The sequence below is a fragment of the Myotis myotis genome, unplaced genomic scaffold (assembly GCF_014108235.1).
Source record: "Myotis myotis isolate mMyoMyo1 unplaced genomic scaffold, mMyoMyo1.p scaffold_m19_p_10, whole genome shotgun sequence".
Classification (NCBI taxonomy): domain Eukaryota; kingdom Metazoa; phylum Chordata; class Mammalia; order Chiroptera; family Vespertilionidae; genus Myotis; species Myotis myotis.
Window position 1 is genome coordinate 13,789,001 of NW_023416314.1, and position 13,791 is coordinate 13,802,791.

The 13,791-nt window shown below is 44.2% G+C and overlaps 1 protein-coding gene across 7 annotated transcripts in view; it reads right to left on the reverse strand.

Moving 5' to 3' along the window:
- Window positions 1–423: 423 nt before the first annotated feature.
- Window positions 424–13,791, reverse strand: part of RDX (radixin) — a 92,209-nt gene continuing 78,841 nt past the window's right edge. For 3 of the 7 annotated variants that reach the window (XM_036324544.1, XM_036324545.1, XM_036324546.1), the window contains 2 exons: window positions 3,118–3,211; window positions 424–1,028 (listed from right to left, as the gene is read on the reverse strand). In XM_036324544.1, the coding sequence (XP_036180437.1) occupies window positions 3,145–3,211 (67 nt within the window). In that variant the 3' untranslated portion in view covers window positions 424–1,028; window positions 3,118–3,144. Of the gene's footprint in view, window positions 1,029–3,117; window positions 3,212–13,791 lie in introns of those variants that run through there. The other 4 variants (XM_036324540.1, XM_036324541.1, XM_036324547.1 and 1 more) reach the window with 4 other exon arrangements.

Here is a 13,791-nt window from a genome sequence, read left to right on the forward strand (position 1 = left end):
ATGCTGAATTTTCCATCTCTGTCGTTTCTCTGAAAGGCTTTAATGGGTATCCTTGTGCCCAGCAGGTAAGCACCGGCCACATCATGGCCACGCAATGCATTCTTGGAGGATGTAAGAGTGATTACAAAAATAGCTGACTCATGTCTCAAACTGTCACCCAATCCCCTGAGCTTCGGTCCCGGACATTCAGGCCACCTCGGAGTGCCAGGAATAGTGCCACCTAGTGAATTAATCATGCTGCTTGTGTCCCAGTTCTGCCGCCAGACTCCCCAACCTCTTTCTCCACACCCGGGCCAACTCAAACGAACACTGTGAAATCAGAGAAGGTGAGAACCTGAGATGGGGCAATGGGGCAGTCCCTTGAGAACGCGATATGCTCGCGTGCCATCACTACGCAGAATCGAGTGGAAAGTAGTGCCCGGCTGATGTTAGAATAGATTTATTGCTACATTTATATACAATTATTACAAACAGCCCAGACAGGAAGAGGAATGTTGCATCAGTGTCTCCAGATTTCACAGATGGGAGCAAGTAATCAGAGCTGTTGAAAAAGTGGAAAATTCTTGGAAATTCTCTCTCTCTCTCTCTCTCTCTCTCTCTCTCTCTCTCTCCTCTCTCTCTCTCTCTCTCTCTCCTTACAAGCTAGTCATGCAGAGAAAAAGTGGGCTCTCAGAAGCTGGTGCCTTCCGGCGCGCCTGGGGCACGGTGCTTTGGAGATGGGATGCAGTAGATGCTGGCTCAGGGCTGCCGGGAGGAATGCAGAGTCCTCCAGTCCCAGCCCATCTTTCCAAGATGTGTCCCTAGGAAAGGCAGCTGAGAGGGGTGTGGAGAGAGAGAGGATAACAAGAAAGGGAAACCAACAGTAAACTGAGATGTGGAGAGAACCCTCTGAAAGAGCCCTGGTTTCAGGACACGTGCCCATCCAGCTGAGATTCTGGCTTTGGGTGGGGGGTATTCACATTCAGAACATCAGGCATGTCTTGGTAAGTCTGTATCCCAAAGCTCGCCATATGTCAGATGCCAGGGACCTGCAGGAAGACATAGAAAGGGAACAGAAAAGTTAAGTAAGAAAGAAGACAATGAGACAAATATTACCATAATAGGGTTGAAATGGGCATGAGACCCTGAAAACCTCTCCACGGGTCATAAGTAGCTGTTAGCGTTCACTGTTGAATTACGAAGGTGAATGGATGCAACACCATGACGTACAGATTGCTCCCAAACCAGGGTGGGCCACAGGCTCTGCCCTCTGAGCTCAGCCAGGCTAGAATGATGTTTGGGAACCTAACATAGATCTTGCAACCTGCAGGTCCAGAATCTGGACGTGGATATGAGATCCCGGTATAAACACACTTCCTTTCACGTCAGTCATATAAACCTTTATGACGTAAATCACAAGAGACGTCACAGAGCAGCCCGGGGGGTATGTGTGCCCAGGGGGTGAACTCACTGAATTTACACCAGCTCCGTCTTACCCTCATCAGGCCACTCCCCACCCCCGGGGTCCAGGAGAGAGTGCCTTCAGATCTAACAGCCTCCTGAGCTGAAATCAGCCTCACGCTCAGAGAAAGGACAAGGCCTGCAGGTTGCGAGCAAGAAGCCTGTGCGTCTGAATACACCAGGCTGCAGAGCCTGGTACCCGAGGCTACAGGGCATCCTAACGCTGGAGAGACCACCAGCTCTAGCTTGTCTGTGCCTTTAGATGGCCCCTGATTTCTCACCACCACAATCCCACAGGCCACAAAAAGGCAGGATGAGTTTGGTGGAGAAAGCCCCAAATCTGGAGAAGGACCAGAAAATCACTGAGAAGTCCCTGTCCTTTTCTTGGGTCAGTAACATTATGATCACTTTGGAGGGAGGGGCCTAGCACTTCTGAGGCTGCCCACTCTGTGCCAACTCTGTGATCCTTTGATAAATTCATCTCTGGATAACTCCAAATCTCTGTCATTTGATCTTGACTTTTCCGGTGAGTCATTCAGAAAATTTATTTTCCTACTTCTGACAGCAACAGGATGGAGTCAAACTCACTTGAAGTCTTTGCTCTAGAAAGCAAAACCATTATCGGATAAAAGTCAGTGAGGAAAAACTGCAAGACATCGGGCAAATTTTAATTTGGGGGATTTTACCAATCACAGACCAAGGGGAGGCTGAATCAGCAAGCTGAAGGAACTCAAAAGAACCATTCAAGATCTACAAGATAAACTGCATCGCTGTGGTTTTATTTAGAAAGGGGTGAGCCAACATAGTGTCTGCCAAAGAAATTAATGAATTGTAAAACAAGCTGCTGTCATGGTAATCACATTGATCAATGATTTTTAAACATTTCCAAATTGAGATCAATGCATAATAGTAACCTGGCTTATGAACCAGTTCTGGAATTCGTCTACTCAATATGTATGTGTGGTCCTTCACTTTTAAGTATATCTAAATATTTTCTTAAAATAAGAGAAAAACCAACAGCAGCACACAAGTGGCCTATGTGTGAGCTCGCACCATAATACTCCCCATCAAGGGCGTTCCTTCACACCGGTTAGAGAACAGTCTAAAGCCGCCGGTGCAATCCGGCAGCACTTCACCAGGATTATAAGTAAAATCTCAGTTGAATAAACTATCTGGCCCTAGCCTGTGTTTCTCAGTGGTTAGAGCACTGGCCTGCACACAGAAGGGTCATACGTAGGTTTGATTCCTGGCCCTGGTTGGGGCATGTGTGGGAGGCAACCAATCGATATGTCTCTCTCACATTGAAGTCTCTCTCTCTCTCTCACTCTCTCTCTTCCTCCCTCCTTCCCTTGCATTCTCTAAAAATCACTGGGAAAAATATTCTCAGGTGAGGATTAACAACAACAACAAAAATAATAAGATAAACTATCTGACCTCAAAATTATTCAATTGGAAGAAGTCATGTTTTTGACTGGCAAAGAACCCAAGAGATGGAAATAGCTGAGAAAGATCTGGAAGGGGTCGAAGTAGATGCTATAATGGTAGGGTTGCTCTGAGTCAGGTCCTTTGGCTGAGAATTCCGATACTGTGGAGTCCTAGCATCTTGGCGGTAAACAGATGTGGCAGGTCTAATAGGAAGGTGGGCTGGCCCTGGCCGCAGCTGCTACTCGCACTTACCTAGTGAAGGAGGGAGCCTTCTTCCTGTTACATTTGCTTTATGCTGTTTTGGCAAGAACGGATCTGGAAGAATGCGTACAGTTTGGGTCCCCACCTTTCAAAAGAGACATCAAGAGGTTAGAAAGCATTTAGCAAAAGAACACAGAAGGAAGCCAAGTAGTACGGAATGCCAGGAGGACTGGTCACCCTGGATTGGGGAGGGCCTCTGGGTAACCAAATTGCCCATGTAATCTCCTTCTTAAACTTTTTTTCCAATCCACTTTTGAATCTCCCATTATTACAATATAAAAACAAAAGTAACATTAAACCTTCCTTTTAAATAGACATTAGAATTCTAACAGTTGTAGCAACTCTACACAAACTATTCCGTTTCACAAGAATAATGGATCTCAAAGCCATACACATCAAAGCTTTGTAAGTATTAGAGTGAGTGTATATGTTATCTGCAGTTCTCTTGGTTAGCGGGCACTTTTAAAATGTCTTTCAAGCACCAATCAGACTTACGGACCCAAGATACTCTGTGGGGCCTACTTTGAAGTCAACCGTTGCTATCCTGGAATAAGCAAATGCTCACTATCCTCTACCTGCCAACTAAAAGCCTGGTGTGGCGGAAGACAAACAAACAATAAAAGCAACCTCTCCTGCGGCCATGTCGGCTCAGGAGATCAGGGTCAGCCCTCCTTTCTCTGGTCTGTCTTCTCCAGCTGACTCACCAGCCATTCTCAGATACAGCCCTGAGACACCAGGACAGTCACAGTTAACTCCACAAAGCAACCGCTACCCCAGCCACGGGGAGCCAAGGCCAGCCCGCTGAGTGGGAAGAGCATTGCTCACAGTATTTTTAAGCTTAGGGTTCAACAAGTAGAAAGTCAGCGACTGGCGATTTCTATCTTATAAATCAGTTATGTGCCACAAGAGCACCTGTGGTGGGCTGTTGCCCATGGAAACCATGCTCTAGAGGGCAGTTCGGTTTCCAGGCAGTGTAACGGTAACCCATAAGGAAAAACTGAGTCTTTGCAGTAAAATGCAAATTTGTCCGGGCCAGTAATAAAGGAAGATAGAAACAATGAAACATATTAACACTATTATCATTTTTCTTTGATACTTTGGCTTAATGTTAAACTGGGCAAAATTAATTAGATGACTAAGTAGTGCTGGAAATTTAAGAATATTTTAAAGGGATTTTGAAGTATTTTGAGGACTTGGAAGGTTAGCAGAGCTGGCACTTTATCTTATCAAATGTCATTGTATTACTGTATTTTTCCTTAGTCACCATGATTAACCGTAACTGAGGTTGATTTATGCTCGTAACTGAGGAATGAAGGGAGAAAGAGCAAAGGAAGGACATGTGAATGATTTACATGGACATCAAGAGAAAGGAGAGTGAAGTGGATAAACGTAAGGTACGAGAAAGAAAATAGAATACAGTGATAACCCAGGAAACTCCATTTCCTTGAGAAGAAAGGAGGTGACTATCAAGTCAGAAATTTCCAAAGTTTGCCACCAGATGGCGCCATGAGACTAAAACTACTTGGTTGAAGACAGCCCTTGAAGGGGAGTGAGGGGGAGATAGACACAAATCAGAGGAGCAGAATATTCTCAGCACAGGGGCTCAGGATTGGAGGAGCGCCACGCCTTAGGTTAGATCCTGTATCAGGTGAGCCCAGGCCCGCAAACTTGGTTTAATAGTAGAAAACCTACTCATCTGATCCAATAAGTTACAAACAAAAGGCACATACACATTATCTCACTATACACAAGACGTTACATTTGACAAATTTTAAACCTTTTTATTTAAAAAAAACAAAACACAACTCACAAACGAAACAAAACAAAAAGCCTCTAGCAGAACAGGCAAATGTATATAACAGGACGTTTCATTAACCCGATAAAGGGCATGTACCGAACACCCACAGCAAACGTAGTGGCTAATGTTGGAAATGTTAGAAGCGTTCCTCTTAAATCAGAAATGAGAGGCCACTATGTCGAACATTGTACTGAATGTTTCCGTCAATTTGAAAAGATAAGGAAAAGAAGTCAATGTTCTATGAATTGCGAAAGACTGACAACTGCCATTATTTGCAGGAGATGACTATTCTTGTAGAAAGCCCAAAAGACTTCACAAATGCTTAGAAACAATAAGAGTTTAGCAAGGTTCCTGAATATAAGCAAACAAAAATCTATTTCATTTTTACACACCAGCCACCAGGAGTTTTAAAATGTAACTCTTAAAAGATAGTAAAGAATGAGATGCTTAATAATAAACCTAACAAAAAATATATTATCTTAATGGAAAATGTTAAACTTTACTGAAAGGCATTAAGGGAGACATCAATAAGTAGAGAAAATTAACATATTCGTGACCAGAAATATTTAATATTAAACAGATGTAACTTCCTCCCAAATTAGTCTATTAACACATCTCAAACCAAAAGTCTTTTTTTTCTCATACAATTTAGGAATTCTAAAATTTATGTAGAAGAACAAAGAGCCCAAACTAACGAGGAGTTATCAAAACAAGCTGGAGAGACTTTTAAAGAAAGCTCTATCAGTCCTTAGGGCTCATAGAAAGCTAAGGATATACAGGAACTAAGACAGAAGGGTATGGACACAAGGGTAGACAAGTTGGCCAGGGAACATGTGCTCCCTTGACACAGGTAAGAAATGGCAATGCCATCGGTGGGGGAGGGATGGACTGCCAAAGTATTAAGACACTAGTCATCCAGATAGAAAACAATGCATTCACACTTCACACCATAAACAAAAATTATTCTAGCTGGACTAAAGACTCAAGAGTAAGAACAACGAAACTTTTAAAGAATTTTTTTAAAACTCAATACTTTTAGAAGAAAATATAGGAGACGTCTTCATGACCTCAAAGAAGAGAATTTTCTAAACAAGATACCCATCAAAAAAAACTCCCCAAATCACAAGGGCAAAATTTTCTAAATTAAGCTACAATAAAATTTCAAACTTTTATCCGTAATAAAAATGTGAAAAGAGAAGGCACAGCAAGAAAGGAAATAGCTGTAAAAATTCAAATGTCAAAATATTAAATCAGCCAGGCCAGTGTGGCTCAGTGATTCAGTGTAGACTCATGAACAAGAAGTCATAGGTTCAAGGTTCGATTTCTGGTTAGGGCATGTGCCCAGGTTTCAGGGTCCATTCCCAGAAGGGAGTGTGCAGGAGGCAGCCGATCAATGATTCTCTCATCATTGATGTTTCTAATCCTCTCTCCCTCTCCCTCTCTCTGAAACCAATAAAAACATATTAAAAAATAAAAACTGATAAAGGTATCTATTACATATATAATTACATGTTTCCTAATATATACTATACATAATAATATATATCCCCTTTTTTTATAATTCTCCTAGGTACACATATTTCCCCCAACACTGTTGTAAAACAATCTCTAGTTCTTAGGTGTTTAAAACAGAAATTGATGGCAGAAAAATATTACAATAGATGGGGAAGTTATACATTTGGTTCAAATTACTTTTGGTCGCGAACTATTAGAATTTTGGATTCTCACAGAAATCATCGAGGCAGCAAAGCCAATAGTTACTGTAGGGCCACTGAGTTAAGGTCACCTGTTGTTCCCACAGTGCTGGGCACCCTCAGCTCTAAACCAGCGGTTCTCAAAGTGCTGGCCCAGAACAGCAGCTGCCTCACCTGATTAAAATGCAAGTGCTTGGGCCCCAAGTGGATGTACTGAACCAGAAACTCGGGGTGCGGGCCCTCAGCCTGCATTTTAGCAAACTCGCAGGTGATCCTGATGCCAGCCAGTTTGAGAATCACTACTGGAAGTTTTTTGTGTGTTTTTTTAAAATATATTTTTTTTTACTTCAGAGAGGGAGAGATAGAGACATCAATAATGAGAGAGAATCATTGATCAGCTGCCTCTTGCACGCCCCCTACTGGGGATGGAGCCTGCAACCTGGGGATGTGCCCTGACTGGGAATCGAACCGTGATTTCCTCAACCACTGAGCCACTGAGGCTGGGCTGCTTTGTTTTTTATTTCTTTCTCCATCACCATTCATCCCCTCTATGCCCTCTTCCACCTCCACCCTGGAAGTTTTTCTAACGTGTAAGGGAACCTCTTCATTCCAACAAAACAAGACCCCCCCTGATCAGAACTATGGACAGCTGAGAAAAGCAGACCATGGCCTTGGGAAAAACATGACTGTTTTATAACACCTCCAATGCAGGGTCAGCAACTATAGCTCATGGACCAAATTTGCTCCCCACCTGTTTTTATAGAGACTGTATTTTTTTTTTTATTGATTTCATAGAGGAAGGAAGAGATAGAAATATCAATGATGAGAGAGAATCATTGATCAGCTGCCTCCTGCACACCCCACACTGGGGATCAAGCCCGCAACCCCGGCATGTGCCCTGACCAGGAATTGAAACGTGACCTCCTGGTTCATAGGTTGATGCTCAATCACTGAGCCACGCTGGCTGGGTGAGACCATAATTTTTTAAATTTAATCCAAAGATAAATATTTTATAACCAGTGAAAATTAATTACAATGCAGATTTCAGTGTCTGTAAATAGTCTCATTGGCAGGCAGCCAGCGGCATTCATTACATATACCCATAGCTGCTTTTGTACTAAAACAGACAATTTGGCCTACGATGTTGAAAACATTTAATATCTGCACCTTTACCAAGAAGGTTTGCCAACTTCTGCTTTAATTTGATTATGACTCTATCAATCTAAAAGCAAAATGTAGGCATATTGATTTTTATTTTTAAAATGCAATTTTCATTTTAATTCTACAGATAAAAATATCTATCAGCTTAAAAAATAATAAAAATAATTAAATCAGATCCATTTTTATCTACAAAGTAAATTAAATAACCCTACATAGCGCATCGGGGAAATGTCATTAATTATGCTTTCTCTCTTCAAATATTCTAATACTTGAACTGGCGGTGGGTCTTCATGAAGAGCTCTACACATTTAGCGCTGAAAGCTAACTCAGCTTCCTCCCACCCCCACCCTCGGGTGCTTCATTTAAACTGCAAGTTCTCTCCGTGCTGCACGCGGACTTCTTTCCCGGGCCTCACACTGCGGCCACCGCCCTCCTTCCCCTGATACCCTAAAGCAGTGATGGCGAACCTTTTGAGCTCGGCGTGTCAGCATTTTGAAAAACCCTAACTTAACTCTGGTGCCGTGTCACATATAGAAATTTTTTGATATTTGCAACCATAGTAAAACAAAGACTTATATTTTTGATATTTATTTTATATATTTAAATGCCATTTAACAAAGAAAAATCAACCAAAAAAATGAGTTCGCGTGTCACCTCTGAAACGCGTGTCATAGGTTCGCCATCACTGCCCTAAAGCCTTGCTCTCTCTGATCCTTGGCCTCTTGAACATTTCCAGGCCAAGTTCATATCACATCACTGAAGACTTGCTCACTGAATTCCTGAAATGTTTTATTCAACACCTATTGGGTGGCCGAAAAATCCCATTTTTATCCATATCCACCTTTACTTCTTGAATTTCATCTTCCTCTAGGTTTCTAAGATCCCTGAGCAGAGACCCTTTTGATTTTGAGGGCTTTTGCACCCATAAGAAGAAAAGGATGCTGTCTCATAAGAGTAATTCATATATTTCAACTGTACATCTTTAAGCTACACTCACCTTTCCTTGAAAATGAGGCATTAACCCTTAACAGGTTGGTGTCACTAGCCCCACTCAACATAGTTGAAGGAGCCTGGGCTTCAGTGTGCTGGGGTTGAATCTCCAGCTGTTACTCTATGTGCAACTTAATATTTAAAGTCCTTTTTTGGGCTCTAAATTAATGGGTGCAATCCCTTTGAGTGACGCAGACGAGCACCCTCCAAAGGGCACTGTCATGGACTCAGATCTCAATTGGAAAGGTAGTTAGTGTTTCGTGGTCAAAGGATATGGGCCTCCAATTCCAAGAAAACCAAAGCCAGATGCAGGCCCGGCCACTACGGTTGCCTTTGGGGCACTTACTGAACTGTAAAATGGGAAAATGCAGGGAGACCTGCAGCATTCATGGCATCTTTGCGTGGCTTAGGAAAAGGTACCCCTTCCTCCAGGCAGACGCAGCTCTGTCGTCCTGGGTACACGCTGGTCGAGTGGAACACCCACTACACTTGTACTTCTATCCTGCACTTCTGCCCCTGTACTGCGGTGAGCTCCTGGGGTCTGGCTCCTTTCCAACCTCACCCACACACCCTCTCCTATGGGTTCACTCAGCTCTGGACATACTGCCCTCTTTTCTGTTCCCTGAACAAGTCAAGCCCTCTCTTGCCTATAATCTTTGCACATGCTGTTCCCTCTACCCGGAATGCTTTCAAGTGAAAATTGCAAATTGATGTCGAGTGGGCCGTTCCTGGCAAGCAGCTACATTGTTTGGCTTGCAAAACATTTTTTAAATAAATGAATCTTATATAATAAAAGGGTAATATGCAAATTGACCCTAACAGCAGAATGACCAGGAACTGGTCGCTATGATGCACACTGACCACCAGGGGGCAGATGCTCAACACAGGAGCTGTCCCTTGGCAGGAGCTTCGCTCAGCCACAAGCCGGGCTGACAGCTGTGAGTGCAGCCACGGTGGCGGGAGCCTCTCCTGCCTCCTCGATAGTGCTAAGGATATCCAACTGCAGCTTAGGCCCACTTCAGTGGGCCTAAGCCATCAGTCACACATCCCCCAAGGGATCCCGGGCTGCCAGAGGGATGTCTGACTGCCAGCTTAGGCCCGGTCCCCAGGGGAGTGGGCCTAAGCCAGCAGGTGGACAACCCCTGAGGGGTCTCGGACTGTGAGAGGGTGCAAGCCAGGCTGAGGGACCCCCTCCTCCGAGTGCACAAATTTTCGTACCCTGAGCCTCTAGTAAATAAATAAAAGCTAACATAAAATTTGGGAGATTTCAGATAAAACTACATTTCAACTTAAATATCTAAAGCATTATTCTTTAAATGCTTTTTTTTAAACCCATGTTTGACTTATCTTGGGAAATCAAAAGGTGCAGCAACTGTGCCTGAGGAGCTGGGCCGTCCAGACAGGCGTGAGGCCCAGCTGCAGGCCCACAGGCCCAGGGCAGCCGTGGCCCCTGGCACTGCATCACCATTGTGATTTAAATAAAAGAGGAGGCCCTAGCTGGTTTTCTCAGTGGATAGAGCATCGGCCTGTGGACTTCAGGGTCTCAGGTTCAATTCTGGTCAAGAGCACATGCCCGGATTGTGGACTCGATCCCCAGTGTGGGGCGTGGAGGAGGCAGCCGATCAATCATTCTCTCTCATCATTGATGTTTCTATCTCTCTCTCTCCCTCTCCCTTCCTCTCTGAACTCAATAAAAATATATTTTAAAAATAAAGAGGAGGACCTAGCCTTCTCTTCTTCCACTTATATGCCACCTTCTCACAGACTTTTTGTGATCTTCCCACCCCAAACTACCATTCCTGTATTTTCCCCAACTCAGTCCCTTGTTTCTTTCATATCAACTCAATGTGAATTTGCTGTTTTACAGGTCAAAGATGGTTCAATATTGGCAATTTCACGATTTGATCTAATACAATTTTAAACTTTTATTTTGCTTTCCTATAGGTAACTAAGCCCATTGGGATAAGGATGAAATCTTAGTTGCTGTTATATTCTCAATGACTAGGACTTACTGAGCAGATCTGAGGCACTGAAATATTTGGATGAATAAGTGAAAGGACTCCCCCCACCAAAAGCTTTTCAGCAGCCCCAGAACATTCATGACATGCATTTTCCTGGCCGGAGATCTCTAGAATTAGCCCACGTTAACAGTGGGCTTTCCCAACCACAGCCCAGAGCAGTCCTACCACTCCTCGCCTGCCCACTCAGTGCTGGAGCTGAATCTAGTCCGACTCCGTCAGCCTCGGCTCACAGAGCTGATGCCCTGGGTCCTGGTGTTGGAAATGACTCCCAAAGTGTGATATTTCCTGGAGCGCCTGTGCAAACCAGCACTGAGGTCAGTGCTGCACAGACACATACATGTCCCTCAGCCCTGCAACAAGCTGGGGAAATGACACTTGTTTCTGAGGTGAATGCTGACAATTCCAATAGCCTCAGAGATGTCAGCGGCTCCCCCGACCTTCATGGGGAGGCTCTTGTTTGCTTGCCTTGTCACACTTAACTCTCCTGTTTCCTCCTCTACACTATGACTGCTTTTAAAAAATTACCTACGAATCCTCAGGACCTAGCTTTAGACACTTGTTTAATGAATGGGTAAAATTATTTGAATGGATTAAATCATGCAAGTGCCACACAGCGCATCCCTAGAAGGCAAATAACGGGGGCATTTTTATTTAGTAGGTATAATCCCAGGGACTTGAGCAGGGGTGAGGGGTGGGGTTCATGCCGGAGTGCCAGCTTCAGACAGAGGACACCCCTAGAAAGAGCATTTTCCTGTTCTTTGCATAGGTTTGTGGGAAACACTTGCAGAAAACACTGCAGTTAAGCTAAGTAAAAACTATTCTAATACCAAGAAAGTGCTCTTTTCAATGTTGCTAAAACCTGGGCACATCTTAAATACTGTATTAGACCCCTGTTTCCTGGCACTGGGGGGGGGGGGGCGGTCACACAGGCTAGCCACCTCTGTCCGGTAATTCTGTGCAGTCCTCTCCCCTGTGGTCCTCGCCATCCTCTCCTGGCGGGACACACATGGTGGTGCGCACCAAGGTTCTGTATTCAGCCATTTCCTCACATGGTCCCGGGGGGGGGGGGGGGGGGGAATTTCATCGGACACCATCAGCATTCCAAACTAAAAGTGTCAAAGAAATGGCAGCCCATCCACACCTGCTTCCCCGCATGATTTCCTGGCGTTTCACTGTACCCTCTTCTGAATCTCAAACTTTGTATTTCTTCAGTATAGACTGGCAGGTCCACTGCGCTAGGTCTTTGTGTGCCTTGATGTGTTTACATATATAGTTCCTTCCATCTGGAGAGTCTTCCTATCTTTGCCCCCTGACAAGAACAACTCGTCCTGAAAGACTTGGTCTAAGGATCACCTCCTCCAGGAAGTCTACCTGGAGCCCTCCAGCAAGACTAGGTGCCTTCCTTCTGAGATCCCAGAACCCACCCATCCCATTCATTTAACAAGTAATACTATCTACCATGTGCCAGGCATTGGTGGCTCTAGCACTGAGCACATACTGCACAAGACAGCAAAATTCCTACCCTCATGGAGCTTGCCTTCTAGTGTGAGGAGACAGGTAATAAACCACATAAATAGGTAAAGTATGTTAATGATCAGCTATAGAGAAAAATAATGAAAGCAACTGGGCAGAGGATACTGGGCAAGGTGCACGTTTAAATAGGGCAGTAAGGGAAGGCCACATGGAAGCAGAATCCTGCAGTTGGCATGAAAGTATGTGGGGGGAAAAGGCATCCCAGCTGAGGGAACAGGAGCCCTGGCTAACGGACGAGCCAGGAAGCCGCCGGCTTCAAGGAGAAAAGGGGAAACGCAGATGAGGCCCCAGCGACAGGCCAGACTGTTCGGCTCTGCATGGCCATCGAGAAGGATGAGGCTATTGCTCTTGCAGGGAAACCTGGAGGGATTTGTGAAGTGGTGGAATCAGGTGGATCTTTTTAAGGCACTTGGACTGTAGAAAGCAAATCAGAAATCAAGAAAGCCCAGCAGAAGGCTCTCATGGGAGGGTGATCGCTGTGGAGGAGGTTGAAATAAGTGGCCATATTCTGGATATACTGTACATTTTGAATGTTGGGCCAACAGTTTAGGGTTGGGTTGGATGTGGGTTAGAAGAGGAAAATAAGAGTAAACAGTCAAATTTTAGGCCTGATTCACTGAAAAAATGGGCTTGCCATTCATTGGCTGATGGATGAGCAAGCTGTGAGGGGTAGAATTCTTGAATTTGGATTGACATAGTAAGTATGAGAAGCTTATTAGGTATCAAAGTGGAAATTTCAGGTAGATACAAGCCCAAAGTTCAGGGGCCAAGTCTGACCGGAGACTCACGGGTGGAAGGAACACCGAACAGGTCACTAAGAGAGCCAAGTGTAGGCCTGGGCCTTGGAGCACCCCCATAGTAACAGGTTGAGAAGGGAACCCCATTTATCCATAAAATGCAAACACAAATTATGTCTACAGGGCATAAACTGTGAACTGTTTACTGCTCTGGACAGACCCCACACTTAACAAGGCCTGGCACACATTCTAATAACATATGCAGAGCAAGACCTTCCACGAGTCACAAGTAAAATCTCTAAAAGGCAAACAGAAGACATTAAAAATGGAATCCAAAGGACTTGGGTACAAACATGAGTGTCCATTATACTGACAGACGTACAAAAATATTATGAAAAACAAATGACAGAAGTTACTATTTATTAAAACCTTTAATATGCCAAGCTGTAAACAAAGTATTTCATGTATTTTATTACAATCAGTGCTCACAAGATCACAATTGTTACTCTCACTTAAGAGACAAGGAAATTTAGGTTCCAAATGGCTGAGTGGCTTCCCCAGGTCACACGGATAGTGAGTGGCTGGGCCTTTTGAACCCAAATGTGGGACTCCACACCCACGCCATTACCTGTACATTATGCTACCTCACTTCTACCCCAAACTCTCTCTGAATGCCAATCAGACAGGCTATGCATCGAATGTGCTCTGAACTGATAAAACCTAGAGCTCAG